Source organism: Lipotes vexillifer, unplaced genomic scaffold, assembly GCF_000442215.2.
Source record: "Lipotes vexillifer unplaced genomic scaffold, Lipotes_vexillifer_v1.1 scaffold1010, whole genome shotgun sequence".
Classification (NCBI taxonomy): domain Eukaryota; kingdom Metazoa; phylum Chordata; class Mammalia; order Artiodactyla; family Lipotidae; genus Lipotes; species Lipotes vexillifer.
The window spans coordinates 492,175-509,878 of record NW_006794157.1 but is presented as its reverse complement, the minus strand read 5'-3'; the positions used below and the strand labels follow the sequence as shown (position 1 = coordinate 509,878).

Below are 17,704 nucleotides of genomic sequence, written 5' to 3'. Positions count from 1 at the left end.
GGGCACGAACCCGTGTCCCCTGCATCGGCAGGCGGACTCTCAACCACTGCGCCACCAGGGAAGCCCTCAAATCACTTCTTTTTATGGTGAAAGGACCTGAAGCACTATGAAAGCTTAGATGGATTGGGGAGAAGAGAGGTTGGTGGGGAGAGACACTTTGGCAGGGAGGTGTAGGAAGCACTAAAGGTAGACTTGCACCGCTGCACAGGTTTGCCAAGTGGTGATTCTGTTGAATGAGAAAATAATCAATAATGGCTTTTTAAGAGAAACAAAGCATAGTTGAGAGTGTGTCCCTAACCTTTAAGGGAGCAGTGTCCTATTTTCCTACAAAGTATCTTGAAGTGCTGTTTTTTAGACAGAATTCTGGGATGCCTGGGTAGCCCATGGTTTTATCTTCGTATAGGTGTGCTTTTATTCTCTTAAGCTGTTTTGTTTGTTCTCTTATTTGATTTCATTGAGACTGTCTAATGGGAGCGTCCCTGTCCTATTTTGTCTATGAAGCATGTAAAAAGTGGCCCAAGAGCATTCCAAGCCCATGTGAAGGCAGACACGCTGTGTGTGGTAAGGCATGAGATCTCAGGCAGAAGGAACAAAAGGTCTCAAAACATCCAGAGAATTTAGAGATCTTCATTCAACAAATATTGAGTGTCTTCCCAGAGTCAGTGTGCTTGGCTCTGGGGACGAACACTGCACCAGATGTGGTCTCAGTCTCAACTCCAGTAAGTTATACAAGTAATTGTTCACAACCTATGAACCTATCTTGAGCTGTAATTTTTTCCTGTAAGTATTTCACTTACTTTCTTCTGGTTCTAGGCCAACACATATGAAAAGTACTGGACTTTTTACCAAAAGTATGGGGGCCATCATTTTCCCAAAGATCATTTGAAAAAGGCTGTTGCCGAAATTGAAGAAATGTGCAATATTTTAAAAATGGAAGGAGTGACAGTGAGGAGGCCTGACACCATTGACTGGTCCTTGAAGTATAAAACTCCTGATTTTGAGTCTACGGGTAAGTGATACTGGATACTTAAACTGCTAGAGTCTTAATTTTTTTATTTCTCTCAATCTGTAAGGAGAAAGCTCTGATTATTTCTCAGAGATCCCTTTGTTTTAATAATCCTTCAAAACTTTAAAGATTATTTAGGAACAGTTTGGTTCTTTTTGGTAAGACTTAGATGTACACATTTTAAACTCCATTGTAGATCTAGAATTTCCTTGAAAGAAGCAGTTTTTCTAAACTTCATGAGAATTTCCGTACACAAGACCAGTGGATTCCATTTAATTTTCCTCAAGAATATTTCTTATTTCTTATTAAAGGGGGAACAGAAACATTCCCATCTTATTTTTAACTGACACTGCTGCAGGATTGTTTTTGTGCCTGAGTTCAGTGTGTGTTTTTCAAAAAATATTTATTTATCTATTTATTTATTTGGTTGTGCTGGGTCTTAGTTGTGGCAGGTGGGCTCCTTAGTTGCGGAGTTCGGTGTGTTCTAATTTACAGTTGTATAAGTGATCCTTGGCCCAATTTTCATCTTGTGGTACTGATATTCCGTGAAAAACTCTGTTAGGAGTTACAAAAGGTGAACACTTGATGGTTCAAGATGTCTTTGAACAAGAGATGCTTCTTTTTCTCTTTTTCTTTTTTTTTTTTTTCTGTTTGGCCTGGCTTCACCATCCCCACACAGAATTCATGTTAACAGTCTAGCATGTATCATTTAATATTTTTTCATTTGCCTATAATTATGTACATATACATGTATAGGTTTTCTGTAATTTTTATTTTTTTACCAAAGAATGAAATCACATGATATAGACTCTCTGTCTTGGAAATTAGCATCACTGAAGTTCCTCTGGAACTTTCTGGCCTGACAGGTTTATATGGTGCGATGCCTCGAGACATCCTGATAGTTGTGGGAAATGAGATTATCGAGGCTCCCATGGCCTGGCGCTCTCGCTTCTTTGAGTACCGCGCATACAGAGCAATTATCAAAGACTACTTCCGCCGCGGGGCCAAGTGGACAACAGCTCCTAAGCCCACAATGGCTGATGAGCTTTATGACCAGGTAAGTCCCCAATTATGGGAGAGCTTATTAGTAACTTTTCTAAATAATCCACAGAGACTGAGAGATTCTCTGATACCTTGTATTTATTATGTATTTCAGAAGCTGAGATCACCTACTTTTCAAAAACTGATTGTTCTATGATGAAAATAAGAGTAAATGATAAGTTATAATAACAGTAATAATAATAGCTAACACTTATTGGTGTTTACCATGTGCCAGATCTTGAACTAAGTACTTTATTTACATCCTCAGTCCTGTTTATTTTTCACAACAACCTCATGAGGGAGTAGTTTCATTCCATTACAGGGAGGAAAACTTGTCTAAAGGCACACAGCTATTCATTGGTGGAGACAGAACAGTCACTAGGCTGAACTCCAGCCTCTTCTAGAAAAAGAATTTGGTCTGTAGGCCATATTCACAGTAAAAGGAAGTATATGTCTCTTATTAGATCACTTACTATTTGATCACTTATAGAAAGAATCAAAAAATGAAAATTTCTTTAAACCCTTTATGGGTTTAAAGACAGAAGTAAGTAATGAATCTGTTACCCAACCGCATACCCAGTCAAATTTGGTAGGGGATGCATGGCATCGCATTTTATGGTATGAGTTAGGCTCAGGGCCAACTTCCTTTTTCAAAAGAACAGAATGACTTCATCTTGCAGATTTTCAATACTGTAGACAGATACATAAATCATTGGATGGGTCATGGGATATTTTCAGTTTCATTACTGCCTCTGTACCACTTGCTTCCAAGTATCAGGAACTTGTCATGCCTAGTTTTAAATTTTTTTGCTGGTGGTTTGGTTTATTTTGGTTTGCTTAGCATGGGCCTACATCTTCCCATGCATGTTTCAGTCTAGAACAGGGCAGTAGTATTTCAGGAAATGATGATGTTGAACTAATTTTCTTAGTAATGAAGGCCCTATGAGTCATCTCCTCATGAACCAAGACATTGTGTGTGTTCATTCTTGTTCCAATTAGGATTACCCCATCCATTCTGTAGAAGACAGACACAAACTGGCTGCTCAGGGAAAATTTGTGACGACTGAGTTCGAGCCATGCTTTGACGCTGCTGACTTCATTCGAGCTGGAAGAGACATCTTTGCACAGAGAAGCCAGGTTGATAAAGTCTACCTCGGAAATTTCTCACTTTATTATTATATTTTAAATTTCCAAAATTAAAATATTTTCATCCTATTTTTAGTTATCTAAACATAGAAGCAAATCTTTATAGGTTTATGTCTCCTTTTTTATTTTCAGGTCACAAACTACATGGGCATTGAATGGATGCGTAAGCATCTCGCTCCAGACTACAGAGTGCATATCATCTCCTTTAAAGACCCCAATCCGATGCACATTGATGCCACCTTCAATATCATTGGGCCCGGTCTTGTGCTTTCCAATCCTGACCGACCATGTCACCAGGTAGGGGAGTTCTTAGGACTCTGGAAAATCAAGAGAGTTTGGCAACTGAAGGAATTGCCACTATTATTTTAAGCACTTCCGTGATTCCTAATGGTTCTAAATGACAGATTCAGCAATGCTCACATTATTATGATCAAACATTGGATTGCTTATGTTATATTTACTACAGGATGTCCGACACTCAGAAATATACACTATAGCCGTGATAATTAGTGTAGTGTCATCAGACTCTTGACTTTGGCTGCTTGCTGCGGTCAGAGCCTCAAGTTTGTGTGTATGTGTGTTTTTATTGAACAGAGTGGTATTATCTCATAACTTGCAGCCGAGGTTCCTCAGCAGATGAATTGCAAACAAGATGATCTCTGCATGTCAGGGGTAACACCACTAGGCAGTGGGTGTCTTCTTCCCTCTCCAGCGGGGCTCCCTTCAGCCAGGCCCACCCTGCAGGGGAGGAGCAGAGCCACTGCACTGCAGCAGATCTATCCCCCCCTGCAGCCTCCTACTTCTGCCCGCTGCCCCCTACTTCCAGTTGGGCGGTGAGTGATTTTGTGTTATTTGCTGGGCTGTAGTGCGCCATTGCAAAATTCACTATTTTACCATATCACTGTTCATTTCTATTCTATATATTTAGAACAATGACCGAGATTACTTATTCACTTCATTTTAATTTATTTATATATAATTTATATAAATCAATTATATATGTTATTAAATATTTATTTAATATAATTTATATACTAAGTGGGTATGTGAACTAGGGATGGTTGGGTTATAATAGGTCACTAGGGACAGTTATGGTTCTTTGGGAGTATATTCCTAACATCTGTCTTTATACCATGGTCACAGATGCAAAGTGACAGACTATGAAGTGGATGGACTATGGGTTTGACATAGTCATATTTTGTTTTCTTACAACTAAGTAATAGGAAATATTTTCATTTTCTTTAATATTTACAACTAAGTAATAGTAAATATTTTCATTTTCTTAATTTAATTTAATGAGAATTTCTCAAGGAAAATATCTTTGGTCTTTTAAAAAAATCTCTGAAACCTGTGAAAAGCACAAGAATATTTTTAAAAGCTTTAACATTTCTGTTACTTTCAAACTTTCATCTGGCAATCTGAGGATTTTATGTACATTTTAACTAAGATTCAGACAAAATCATCCAAATGTTCTGAAATTTTAATTTTTTAATTTTGGCAGTTGAGAAGACAGCTTCTCAAAAAGAATTATTAATCATAAGGGCTATCAGAGACCAAGAATGATAAGAATAGTATCTATAGATTTAAGCCTCTTTGGGTTTGGGGGGGTTTTTTTATTTTGGTCTTGCAGATTGATCTTTTCAAGAAAGCAGGATGGACCATAGTTACTCCTCCAATACCAGTCATCCCAGATGGTATGTTTACTTTTGTATACTCATAGCCTAAAATAATTACTTCAGTGGCCAAGAATCTTTCACCTATAGACAGCAGCCTGCATATTAGCAATTTAGAATATTTCTCTGGTAAGCAGTAAACTGGTGCTTGGCACTATGGGTACTAGGACAAGGCTGGACTTGTGTTCACAACCTCTCCTTCCATAGAAAATGAAAATGAAAAGACAGGAAAAATCAGTACAAAACAATTTGACGGAAAGCAAGAAATGGCTTTTTAAAGACAACAAGGTGAAATTCAAACGTGTAATGAGTATGGATTGATTCTTAACATTTACAGATAATTTTAAGATTAAAATAAATTTTCACAGGGAAACTGAACTATTGAAAGAATTGAGCTGTCACTTGAATATTCTTCACTTCTGAATCGTTGCTTTAACCAAGAATAACAGCAGACATGATTTAACGGTTATTGCTATTTTTAGATCACCCACTCTGGATGTCGTCCAAATGGCTTTCCATGAATGTCTTAATGCTAGATGAAAAGCGTGTTATGGTGGATGCCAACGAAGTCCCGATTCAAAAGATGTTTGAAAAGCTGGGTATGTACCCAGCATAAATGAAACATGTTCATATTCAAAAATATTAAATGAGAAGAAATGACATGCTAGGTCTGATTTATCTAATTAAATTTCTGTTCCTTTTAGAAGTACCAAGTTGTTATTGCATAGATGGACAATATATTTGTTTTCAACAATCACAACCTCAAAAGGTTGGAGATGCATCCCAGGCTCCTTAGACACGCCCTGAGCAATAAGTTTATCAGTCTTCTATGACTTATCTAACTTCCTGGTGCCCAGGTGTGGAGAGCTGCCCCTTTGCAGATAAGCATATGGATGATTTGGCCCTTCGCCAAATAAGAAATTGTTGGGGTCCTTTAAAAGTAATTTGTCATTACATATTTTAAAGGACGTATGAGGATACAGATATAGAAGTGACTTATATGTGTGATAAGCACTGTGAACAAAGTAATGAAATACAATAGAGGATGTCAGTAAATCATTTCAGCTTTGAACTAAAAAGCAGAACTGGTTATTACTTGGGTGGGAGTTTGCTTATCGTGGTATTCAAAATTTAGACCAGTTATTCTATACTGAGAAAAGCGTTGAAAGAATTTTCATATGGCTGTTATTAGGGTGCAGAAGTGTGTGTTTTATCACTGTCATTCTACTTGACATATCCTAGGTGTCAAATAAAGCCAGGCGGTACACTTGTTGAAATCAAGTCATGTTTTATGTCTTATATTTCAGGTGTACTAGTCAGAAGATATTGTTTGCCCCTTTGAAACATCCCTCTTTAATGAAGTATCAGTTTAAAAAGATTAGCCCATTAGTTTTACATTGAAGCCCAATCTAATGATTTCACCCCTAATGCTATTCCACTTTTTTTTTCGTGGCTTTTGTTAAATAAGCCAATTGCTTGGGTTCAGTTTCCTGTCCTTTAAGGTTTTATTGTTTCTCAACTTAAAATATTATTAAGTACCAAATATTTGATTTATAATTTTGTTTTTAATAAAGTCTTTTTGAACATAGGGAACTTGTTTAAAGCAAATTAAATTCTCTCCAGTTCAGGGTTATATGGCTCTAGCCATCTGACTAAGATAGATATGTCTTTCTATCAGGAAGCACATGCTCATGGTTAAAAGCCCACTTCTTATCCCAAGCCCACTCCTGAACCCGTGTCCAAACCCTGTTTTTACTCTTCAAAGCCCTGCTCAGTCTTACTTTCTCATGAAAGGCTTTCCAGATGACTCATGCTGCCTTTCTAACTATACCAGTGGACCCTTAAGCAACTCTGTAGCTTAGCTTTCCTCTCAAAATAATGGATTCCTTGAGAGAGGAGAATAGATTTTCTTTTTAAAACGCCATTATGCCAAACACAACAGATTCTTCCAAAATGCCATTGGTTGGCTGGGCCATGTACATCATAACCATATTAATACAAATGGTGCTGGATTAAACTAATTGCCTGAGTAGCTTTGATAACCTGTATGACCATACAACCCAGATGAGCTCTGTTCCATTGTTTCCTTAAGGTGGCCTGGTCGAGCTAATTGTGTCAGATAAACTATACTTATATGTGGGTAGGTAAAGTCAACTTTTCAGGTTGGCTAAATTATACTTTTCTTACTAAATTGACATGGTAAAATTAGAAACAGTCTGACAAAGTAGTTAAAGCATAATTCTAAAAGGCCTTGAAATTTTACTATTTGGATTGTTTCTGAACGTTTGTCAGATATATCCGCTCATGAAACCTGTTGACTTGTGAATAGTCAATAGAACAAAATAGACTTCAGAGTCTCTGCTGACTTTCTGGTGAAGGTTTTATATTAGCAGTGGAATAGATTACATGAAATATAACTGACGAATAAAATTGAAAGACTATCCTGGGGTGGACTTAAGGGTTAGAACCACAGTATTCCCCATTTTTAGGCTCATTTCTATAGAAGAATCTTCATGTGTGTCCATCTAACTGGCCACGTCTCTCTCTTTCCATGCAGGTATCAGTACCATTAAGGTTAACATTCGTAATGCCAATTCCCTGGGAGGAGGCTTCCACTGCTGGACCTGCGATGTCCGGCGCCGAGGCACCCTACAGTCCTACTTTGATTGACCAGGTCTGCTGGGGCTTGGGGCTTGGCCTCAAATAAAACTAGGAAGCTTAGGGATAAGGTTCATTCTCCTGCTTTAAAAAGTGCATGAACTGTAGTGCTTTATACAATCATATCCATAAACAGGGGTCTTAAGCCTGGTTTATTTTTATTATTTTTCTTTGATAAAAGGAAAATAACCTGTGCTAGATCTTACTCTCTTCTCCTAAATTTTTTACTGTTTGGCTTCAAGCATAAAAATTTGGTGAATGTCTACCAAAACAAAAATTAGTCATTTGAGTAACTTGGCTACTAATATATTTAACCATCTACCTCTGTTTTTAATTTTCTTTCCAAAAGGCAGCTTGAAATGTTAGTCCTAATAGTCACTTTTTTTTCCTTTTTGCTAAACTTGTGAATGTTTGTATCACTTCTTTTTTCTAAATAAAAGACTCAGAATGTATACAGATCTTATAGAACCAGTAATTGTCTCTTTTTCTAATAAGGAATTTTGGTAATTTTTAATTTTTTGTTTAAAAAAATAACCTAGACTATGCAAACATTTAAGTGAATTTTCCATGAATATTTTTAATATTCTCATCTCAACATTGGTGGTATTTGCTATTAAAAACCTTTTCATACAACTTACCTCATTTCAAGTGATTTATTTTAATCTCTTTTTTCTTCTCTGTTCAGAATTTTAGAGGAATATTTAGTGCAATAGGATGTAACTATCAGTTCCAATTCCTAAATTTTGATGTTCAGTATCTAATGGATACATTGCATCTTTGGTAATCTAAGATTTGTTTACAGATGTGCAAATTATTTAAAGCACAGACTTTAAAAGCATTAAAAAAAAAACTAATGGAGATAAAACCTACATGCGATGTGAAATAATTTTAATGTTGGATACGGTACATGTATTTTATTCTAAAAAACTTTTGTGTTACAGAATGGGTTTTATTAGAGTTTGGCACCAGTCTAATCATTTTAAGCATAAGTAAATTATGGGAATATAGCTCTTGGAACAGTGTTCTAATGCTTTGAATTATTCAATATGTTCACCTCCAGTAGATAAAAATTTAAACCTAATGCTTGTATTCAGAAATGTTTAGCAGAGTCAGATTTTATTTATGAATTAATCCAATCAGTCAACAATATCTGAATGTCTTCTGAATATAAGGGACTAATCCTAGGCCCCAGAAGAGGAAAAAAGTCTCCATTCTCTAGATACTCAGTATTTTGACCCATGAAAAATCTGTGGGTTGGGGATGGGGGGAGGTGTACTTTGAAGTGGTCATGGGTTTCGACCGTGCCTTTGTAGCCTAGTGTCTTTTTTCACACACCACAGAAATACCTGCCCATTCTACACTCGACTGAATCCTGCTTAAGAAACCTTACGGGGGCTTCCCTGGTGGCGCAGTACTTGACAGTCCGCCTGCCGATGCAGGGGACATGGGTTCGTGCCCCGGTCCGGGAAGATCCCACATGCCGCGGAGCGGCTGGGCCCGTGAGCCATGGCCGCTGAGCCTGAGCTTCCGGAGCCTGTGCTCCGCAACGGGAGAGGCCACAACAGTGAGAGGCCCGCAAAAAAAAGAAACCTTACAATCATGTGGATTGGTGCACAGTTAGGGGATATATTCCTGGGTCTAAATACTACTCTGCAATTCTATTACACACCCCTCCACATTCTCCTCAGTGGCTATTCCAGACCTTCACTTGGTTCTCTTATCATATTGTTTCATTTTTCACAGAGAAAACAGAGGCTGTCAGGTGTCAGTTCCCTCAGCTTTTCTGCTCCAATTCTCTATAGATTTACCTGCATTTGCATTCCCTGGTTAAATTCTTTCTCTCCTTGCCTGTAGTAGCTAAGCTTCTGAAGAGAAAAGTTGGGTCTTCCTCTCATCACTCAACTGTACTTCTCAACCCTCTACAAAGACACTTCTCTCACTACTGCCGAGAAAGAGGTGAACCTTTTGACCAGGTCTAATCCACACAACTGTCCTTAGATTCTAATCTTTCTCTCCTCTTTCAGGAACTGGCTTCGTCAGTTATCGTCTTTCTTATAACTCCAGCCTCCGTGTGTGTGTGTGTGTGTGTGTGTGTGTGTGTGTGTGTGTGTGTGTGTGTGTGTGTGTGTGTGTGTGTGTGTTTTCCCTCAGCAAATAGTCATGTTCAAAATAATCTTCAAAACAAAAACTATCCCTCTGGCAATGTCACTGTCTTTTAGAGCTCAGTTTCCAGAAAGAATACGTCTACTGATATGTCCACTTTTTCACCTTTTATTTACTCTTCAATCTCTTGCTATCTGATTTCTACCTTATTGCTTCAGTGTACTGCTGAGAACCCTGACCCAAGTGTCATTTCCAGTGGACACAATTCAGGCCTTACCGACCATTCCTTTGAAGGTCTCTCCTCTTCTGGGTTTCTGAGGTACCGCTTTCTCCCTCCCGGGTTATCTCACCTGTGCACAGGTCTTCCCCTCTGCATATCCACCAGTAACTCCCAGAGGCTACGTGGGAGGGGAGGCCCTAAGCCTGGACCTTCTAGTCTAGGCCTGGCCCTGAGCCCCAGGTCCTGTTCCCAACTGTCTGTGGACATTATCTGGATGTGCAAAGGCATCGCAGGCTCAACACTATCACAACTGACTCAGTTGGCCAAGCCATCCTGGACTCTTCCCTCTTCCTCATCTCATCATGTTTCTGGCATTGGCCTTTTGCATGGTTATTAAATAAGACAATTACTTCAACAAAGATAGCTCAACTGAATGATTTAATAAACTCTCTATTTTTAGATCCTTGGCACTGCTTGTTATGTCCCCTCTTGTCAAAGTTGTAGAGGAAAACAGAAGCAGCCTGGTGTCCACCACACAATTGCTATCAGGTTTCTTTTCGTCATCCACCAGTCCTGCAACCTGGTGGCTTCTCTGGTATCTGCAGCAGGCAGAAGGCCTACCATTTGCCGCTTTAGAGTCACGGTTTCCAGATCACTTGCCAACAACTGCAGATTGCCATTCTTCCTAGGGAACACCAAGCCTTTTGTAACTCGATGTCTAAGGAAACAGCTGTGCATATTAGGACGAACCTACTGTCATAAAAAATGAACTAAATTTAAATAAAAATATCTAATATTGCCAGGGCAGGTCTAGCTCCTTGTAAAAAAGCAAGGTATTTCTTTCAGGAATAGCCTTTTAAAAATAAAGTTCATGGATCTGACCACTCTAGTGTGTTAACTTGCAACTACATAGGAATACCACCCAACAGTTCAGAAGAATGTAAAAACACAGTACCTCAGATTTTTTTTGGTCAACTTTTTGGATGTAGAGGATCTTTTTTTTTTTTGAGAAATTAGAAGAATATGAAAAACATTTAGTTTCCCATCACAGTGCACCAACAGTAACAGTTAAACGAGGTTTGACTGCTAAAGTCTCATAGGACTTAAAATGACAGTGCTTATAAATCTATATAGTTTATTACAGGAAAAGGACACAATATAGCAATAGTATTAAAGTAAAGATATGCATCACAGCCAAAGGCCATCTCACAGCAAAGAGTCCAGGGCAGCCAAGCCCGACCTGCATTTGTTAGCCCTCTGTAAGGGCTGTCTAGACACACTTTCTCAGATCTGGAACCACCAATATGAGCACGGACCATCTCAGAACCAAGGAGCCCAAGGTAGAGTCTCAACCAGGGTTTCTCATCCCCTGTTGGTCAAGTGGGCATATACTTGCTATGTAACCAGTTCCAATGACAGAACCCTCTGGGTGTCTCAGACCAGGTGCAAGTCAATTTCACTGTTATCAATAAACAATGTCAACAGCTTGCCTTGAAACTCCTCCCACCCATGGTTACAAAGCAGCACTAATAATCAGTAGGTGTTATGTCTGGACCAGAGGTCAGTGTCAGGCGGGTACATTTCTTATTTTAGTAAAACAGTTCGGGCCAATTTCAGGTCTGCAGGAATTAACCCTCACAGCACGGACTAACCACTCATCCATGGTCAAGACCATTTTAGGACAAAATGGTCACTCTTAGTTTGAGAGCCATTACTTGCTTGACGATATATAATCAAGTAGACAATCAAAATGTACATGAAAATCCCATGCATTTGTAATAATCCGTGGGCAGCTGGTATGGATTTAAACAAATAGCTGAAAATTCCAGCATAAACTTTCTCGTTCCTCTGAACTAACTTTACAATTTGTTTATCTGCTTCTACAGCCATCGTATTTATGGTATGTATCTGCTGAGGGATTCAGGGACTGTGGTCGACCTACCATTGCTCAGGGCAAAATTTTCTTCGTGCCGGTTCTCCACAGGGATAACATCCTAAAGGGGTTTAGTTCAGTCTCCCAATATTCACATTTGATTGTCTGATGTAATTCTTTTACAATTATCTAATGTAATTCTACCTTTAATCCTCCTCAGGTCAAGTTATAAGACATAGTCCTATAATTTTGTGGAACTGCCCTTCAATCACTTGTTTTCCCTCAGTTTAAAAAGCATATGTTTTGTTTATCCCCATTTTCTATTAACCCATTACTTTGAGAGTGACAAGTAATATGCTAAGCCTACTGAATGTGTTTCTTTGCCTACCGTTTCACTGTATATATAGGCAGTGATGTGTCTTGATCTGATCTGATGAAATGTAACTAGGAGGGCCAGACAGGAAGGCGATATGTGTGTGTGTGTGTGTGTGTGTGTGTGTGTGTGTGCGCGCGCACGCGCGCGTGTGTGTGTGGTTGTCACAGTCCTTTGACAGAATTTGCAACACTGACTTTAGCCATTGGTATGTGAAACCAAACCCTTAAGGCCAATATTTAAGTTGCCAAACAATAGGTAAAGGGACAATGTAATCTATTTGCCAGCTAGATGATGGACCTTTTCCCCTGGGAATACCTCCCCAGAGGAACCGAAAATTCTGCCTTTCCTGTTGGCAAATAGGGCAATTTTTATTAAGAGTTTGAGGCTCAGTAGGGCCAAATAACAGCTGGCCAATCCTCTTCAGGAGGCTATATAGTCAGTCCTAGGGGAAAAGAGGCTACTTGCTTGTGACTACAGTGAGTTCCTCCCATGGAAACTCCCAGGAACACGCTCCCATTGTGTACCAAATACATTTTAGGATGGAATTTGTTTGGGCACTGTCCTTGTTGGAATGCTTTTCTAACATCACCCATGACATGCTGGCATTTCAGGTCTTAATATAATCTTATATCCTTCTATTATTGGAGCTGTTCCATAAATGCTCAATAACAAGCCTGTAACTGTCTTCAAAAGGAATATACTAGAGAGTAGCAATTGGTACTTTTCTAGTTCAAAAGTCCAGGTTACCACTGAGCAGTAGATATTGCCTTTGGCCAGACACTCCAGTTGGCATGAGTGCAGGCAGCCAACACTACAAATATTATTTCATCATTAGGATCATAAGGTCCTAATGGGATAATTTGGGCTACAGCCCTCTGCCCTTCTAAGAAGCCTTGTTGCTATTCAGCTCCTCAGTCAAATATAGCCTTTTTCTGGGTAATCTTACGAACTGAAACTAACGGTATCCCTAAGTGAGGGATACAATTTTTCCAAAAGCCAAACAGGCCCACTAGGTGTTGAGTCCCTATAGCCTGAGAGGTGGGAAGCAATAATTTATTGCTCATTGTCTACAGTATGCAGTCCCCCCAAATTTCATAGTCTGTGTACAGCCCTGGATTTTTTTGGAGTTAATCAATTATCCCCAATTAGTTATATGATTTATGACCTTCGTAAGGTCTCTTTTAGCTTGATCCTCAGATTTTGAGATAACCATATCACCAATATAGCATATTCGAACATTGTCCAGTTGTATTAGATCTAGGGCCCACCTGACCAGACTATGACAGTACATGGGCAAGTTCAAATATCCTTGATGTGATACAGTAATTGTGTATTACAGACCATAACACGTCAATGCAAGTTGTGGTTGCCTCCCCCTGTCGACTGATAATGGGAACAGCACATTTTCTGTGGGATTCTGTGGTGAACTGGCTCACACTGGTCTCTGCTTCCTGTACCCTGCTGTCTGGATTAGGTATCACTCCTCCATCAGCTGTCCTGTCTTCCAAAAATTTATAGGCAGCTCTCATCTACTGTTCTCCCTTTTCTCTTAGTCCTTGTGGGTTTTTACCTTGTTATTCCATTACTATCATTTTAGGGCAGTTTCAGGGGAAAGTGAAGATAAATGTTTATTTTTAATCCAATTCAGTCCCTAATCATGTGTTAGTCTTTAGACAGTTAATTCTAAATAGCATGATAAAGGAAGAAATTGAGGGAATTTCCCCCAAATCGCACAACCTGGTTGCACACCAGGAATTAAGGTGAAATGGAAGTGAACCAGCCCTTGCACCGTCTGCAGCTCAGCTTCACATCATTTGAGTAGCCCAGAAAATCTCTAGCTTGAAATTGGGTTAAAGTGATACTTGATGGCTGGCACTCCCAGATGCCTGAAAAAAGTAATAAGAATTCTTCTTTGAGGGAATGTAACATCTGTCTAGGCTTCAGATTGTTTCTAAAAATAAGATTTCATATACAAAGTCCCATACACAACCAAAGATAGACAGACACACGAAGAGTAAAGACCCTTTCAGCAAAACATTCAACAGAAATATATCCACAGAGACTCCAGATATCAGATTATCAGACAACAGACTATAAAGTATCCTCCCACTAAGAAGCCCCATACCCATTAGCAGTCATTCTCCATTTCTCTTCTAAGCCCTAGGCTATTACTAATCTACTTTCTGTCTCCATAGATTTATCTATTCTGAAAATTTAATAAATGGAATCATACAAAATGTGGTCTTTTGTGATGGGATTTTTTCACTTAGCAAAATGTTTTCAAGTCTTATCCACTTTGTAGCTCATATCAGCACTTTATTTTATTGTTATGGCTGAACAAAATTCCATTATATGGATATTCCACATTTTATCTGTCCATCAGTCAGTAAATATTTATGTTATATCCATTTGGGGGCAATTATGAATAGTGCTGCTGTGAACATTTGTGTGCAAGTTTTCGTGTGGACCCAGCAATATCATAGTGGAACTGGAATTGCTAGGTCATATGGTAACTCCATGTACTACTTACAGAAAGAAAAACAAAAGTTACATTAAAAAGAAACTAGTAAGGGTTCTTTGAGAAGATAAACAAAATTGATAAACCATTAGCCAGACTCATCAAGAGGCAGAGGACCCAAATCAATAAAATTAGAAATGAAAAAGGAGAAGTTACAACAGACACCACAGAAATACAAAGCATCCTAAGAGACTACTACAAGCAACTCTATGCCAACAAAATGGACAACCTGGAAGAAATGGACAAATTCTTAGAAAGGTATAACCTTCCAAGACTGAACCAGGAAGAAAGAGAAAATATGAACAGACCAATCACAAGTAATGAAATGGAAACTGTGACTAAAAATCTTCCAACAGGGCTTCCCTGGTGGCGCAGTGGTTGAGAGTCCGCCTGCCGATGCAGGGGACGTGGGTTCGTGCCCTGGTCTGGGAAGATCCCACATGCCGCACAGCAGCTGGGCCCGTGAGCCATGGCTGCTGAGCCTGCGCGTCCAGAGCCTGTGCTCCGCAACGGGAGAGGCCACAACAGTGAGAGGCCCACGTATGGCAAATAAATAAATAAATAAATAAATAAAATCTTCCAACAAACAAAAGTCCAGGACCAGATGGCTTCACAGGTGAATTCTATCAAACATTTAGAGAAGAGCTAACACCCATCCTTCTCAAACTCTTCCAAAAAATTGCAGAGGAAGGAACACTCCCAAACTCATTCTATGAGGCCACCATCACCCTGATACCAAAAGCAGACAAAGATACTATAAAAAAAGAAAATTACAGACCAATATCACTGATGAATACAGATGCAAAAATCCTCAACAAAATACGAGCAAACAGAATCCAACAATACATTAAAAGGATCATACACCATGATCAAGTGGGATTTATCCCAGGAATGCAAGGATTCTTCAATATATGTAAATCAATCAATGTGATACACCATATTAACAAACTGAAGAATAAAAACCATATGATCATCTTGATAGATGCAGAAAAAGCTTCTGACAAAATTCAACACCCATTTATGATAAAAACTCTCCAGAAAGTGGGCATAGAGGGAACCTACCTCAACATACTAAAGGCCATATACGACAAACCCACAGCAAACATCATTCTCAATGGTGAAAAATTGAAAGCATTTCCTCTAAGTTCAGGAACAAGACAAGGATGTCCACTCTCACCACTATTATTCAACATAGTTTTGGGAGTCCTAGCCATGGCAATCAGAGAAGAAAAATAAAAGGAATACAAATTGGAAAAGAAGAAGTAGAACTGTCACTGTTTGCAGATGACATGATACTATACATAGAGAATCCTAAGGATGCCACCAGAAAACTACTAGAGCTAATCAATGAATTAGGTAAAGTTGCAGGATACAAAATTAATGCACCGAAATCTCTTGCATTCCTCTACACTAATGATGAAAAATCTGAAAGAGAAATGAAGGAAACACTCCCATTTACCACTGCAACAAAAAAGAATAAAATACCTAGGAATAAACCTACCTAGGGAGACAAAAGACCTGTACGCAGAAAACTATAAGACACTGATGAAAGAAATTAAAGATGATACCAACAGATGGAGAGATATGCCATGTTCTTGGATTGGAAGAATCAATATTGTGAAAATGACTATACTACCCAAAGCAATCTACAGATTCAATGCAATCCCTATCAAATTACCAATGGCATTTTTTACGGAACTAGAACAAAAAATCTTAAAATTTGTATGGAGACACAAAGGACCCCGAATAGCCAAAGCAGTCTTGAGGGAAAAAAATGGAGCTGGAGGAATCAGACTCCCTGACTTCAGACTATACTACAAAGCTACAGTGATCAAGACAATATGGTACTGGCACAAAAACAGAAACATAGATCAGTGGAACAAGATAGAAAGCCCAGAGATAAACCCACGCACCTATGATCAACTAATCTATGACAAGGGAGGCAAGGATAGACAATGGAGAAAAGACAGTCTCTTCAATGAGTGGTGCTGGGAAAACTGGACAGCTACATGTAAAAGAATGAAATTAGAACACTCCTAACACCATACAGAAAAATAGACTCAAAATGTATTAGAAACCTAAATGTAAGACCAGACACTATAAAACTCTTAGAGGAAAACAGAGGAAGAACACTCTTTGACATAAATCACAGCAACATCTTTTTTGACCCACCTCCTAAAGTAATGGAAATAAAAACAAAAATAAACAAATGAGACCTAATGAAACTTCAAAGCTTTTGCACAGAAAAGGAAACCATAAACAAGATGAAACGACAACCCTCAGAATGGGAGAAAATATTTGCAAACTAATCAACGGACAAAGGATTAATCTCCAAAATTTATAAATAGCTCATGCAGCTCAATATTAAAATAACAAACAACCCAATCCAAAAATGGGCAGAAGACCTAAATAGACATTTCTCCAAAGAAGACATACAGATGGCCAAGAAGCACATGAAAAGCTGCTCAACATCACTAATTATTAGAGAAATGCAAATCAAAACTACAGTGAGGTATCACCTCACACCTGTTAGAATGGACATCATCGGAAAATCTACAAACAACAAATGCTGGAGAGGGTGTGGAGAAAAGGGAACCCTCTTGCCCTGCTGGTGGGAATGTAAATTGATCCAGCCACTATGGAGAACAGTATGGAGGTTCCTTAAAAAACTAAAAATAGAATTACCATATGATCCAGCAATCCCACTACTGGGTATATACCCAGAGAAAACCATAATTCAAAAAGACCCATGCACCCCAATGTTCATTGCAGCACTACTTACTATAGCCGGGTCATGGGAGCAACCTAAATGCCCACTGACAGACGAATGGATAAAGAAGATATGGTACATATATATACAATGGAATATTACTCAGCCATAAAAAGGAACGAAATTGGTTCATTTGTATAGACATGAATGGATCTAGAGACTGTCATACAGAGTGAAGTAAGTCAGAAAGAGAAGAACAAATATCGTATATTAACACATATATTTTGAACCTAGAAAAATGGTACAGATGAACCGGTTTGCAGGGCAGAAATTGAGACACAGATGTAGAGAACAAACGTATGGACACCAAGGGGGGAAAG

The 17,704-nt window shown here is 38.7% G+C and overlaps 1 protein-coding gene across 1 annotated transcript in view; it reads left to right on the top strand.

Annotated features, from left to right (window-relative positions):
- GATM (glycine amidinotransferase) overlaps positions 1 to 8,467 on the top strand; it is a 16,329-nt gene extending 7,862 nt beyond the window's left edge. The window contains exons 3-9 of the mRNA XM_007467019.1: positions 814 to 1,009; positions 1,873 to 2,063; positions 3,047 to 3,184; positions 3,326 to 3,490; positions 4,824 to 4,887; positions 5,349 to 5,465; positions 7,424 to 8,467. Of these exons, the coding sequence (XP_007467081.1) occupies positions 814 to 1,009; positions 1,873 to 2,063; positions 3,047 to 3,184; positions 3,326 to 3,490; positions 4,824 to 4,887; positions 5,349 to 5,465; positions 7,424 to 7,536 (984 nt within the window). The 3' untranslated portion in view covers positions 7,537 to 8,467. The remainder of the gene's footprint in view (positions 1 to 813; positions 1,010 to 1,872; positions 2,064 to 3,046; positions 3,185 to 3,325; positions 3,491 to 4,823; positions 4,888 to 5,348; positions 5,466 to 7,423) is intronic.
- Positions 8,468 to 17,704: the final 9,237 nt, after the last annotated feature.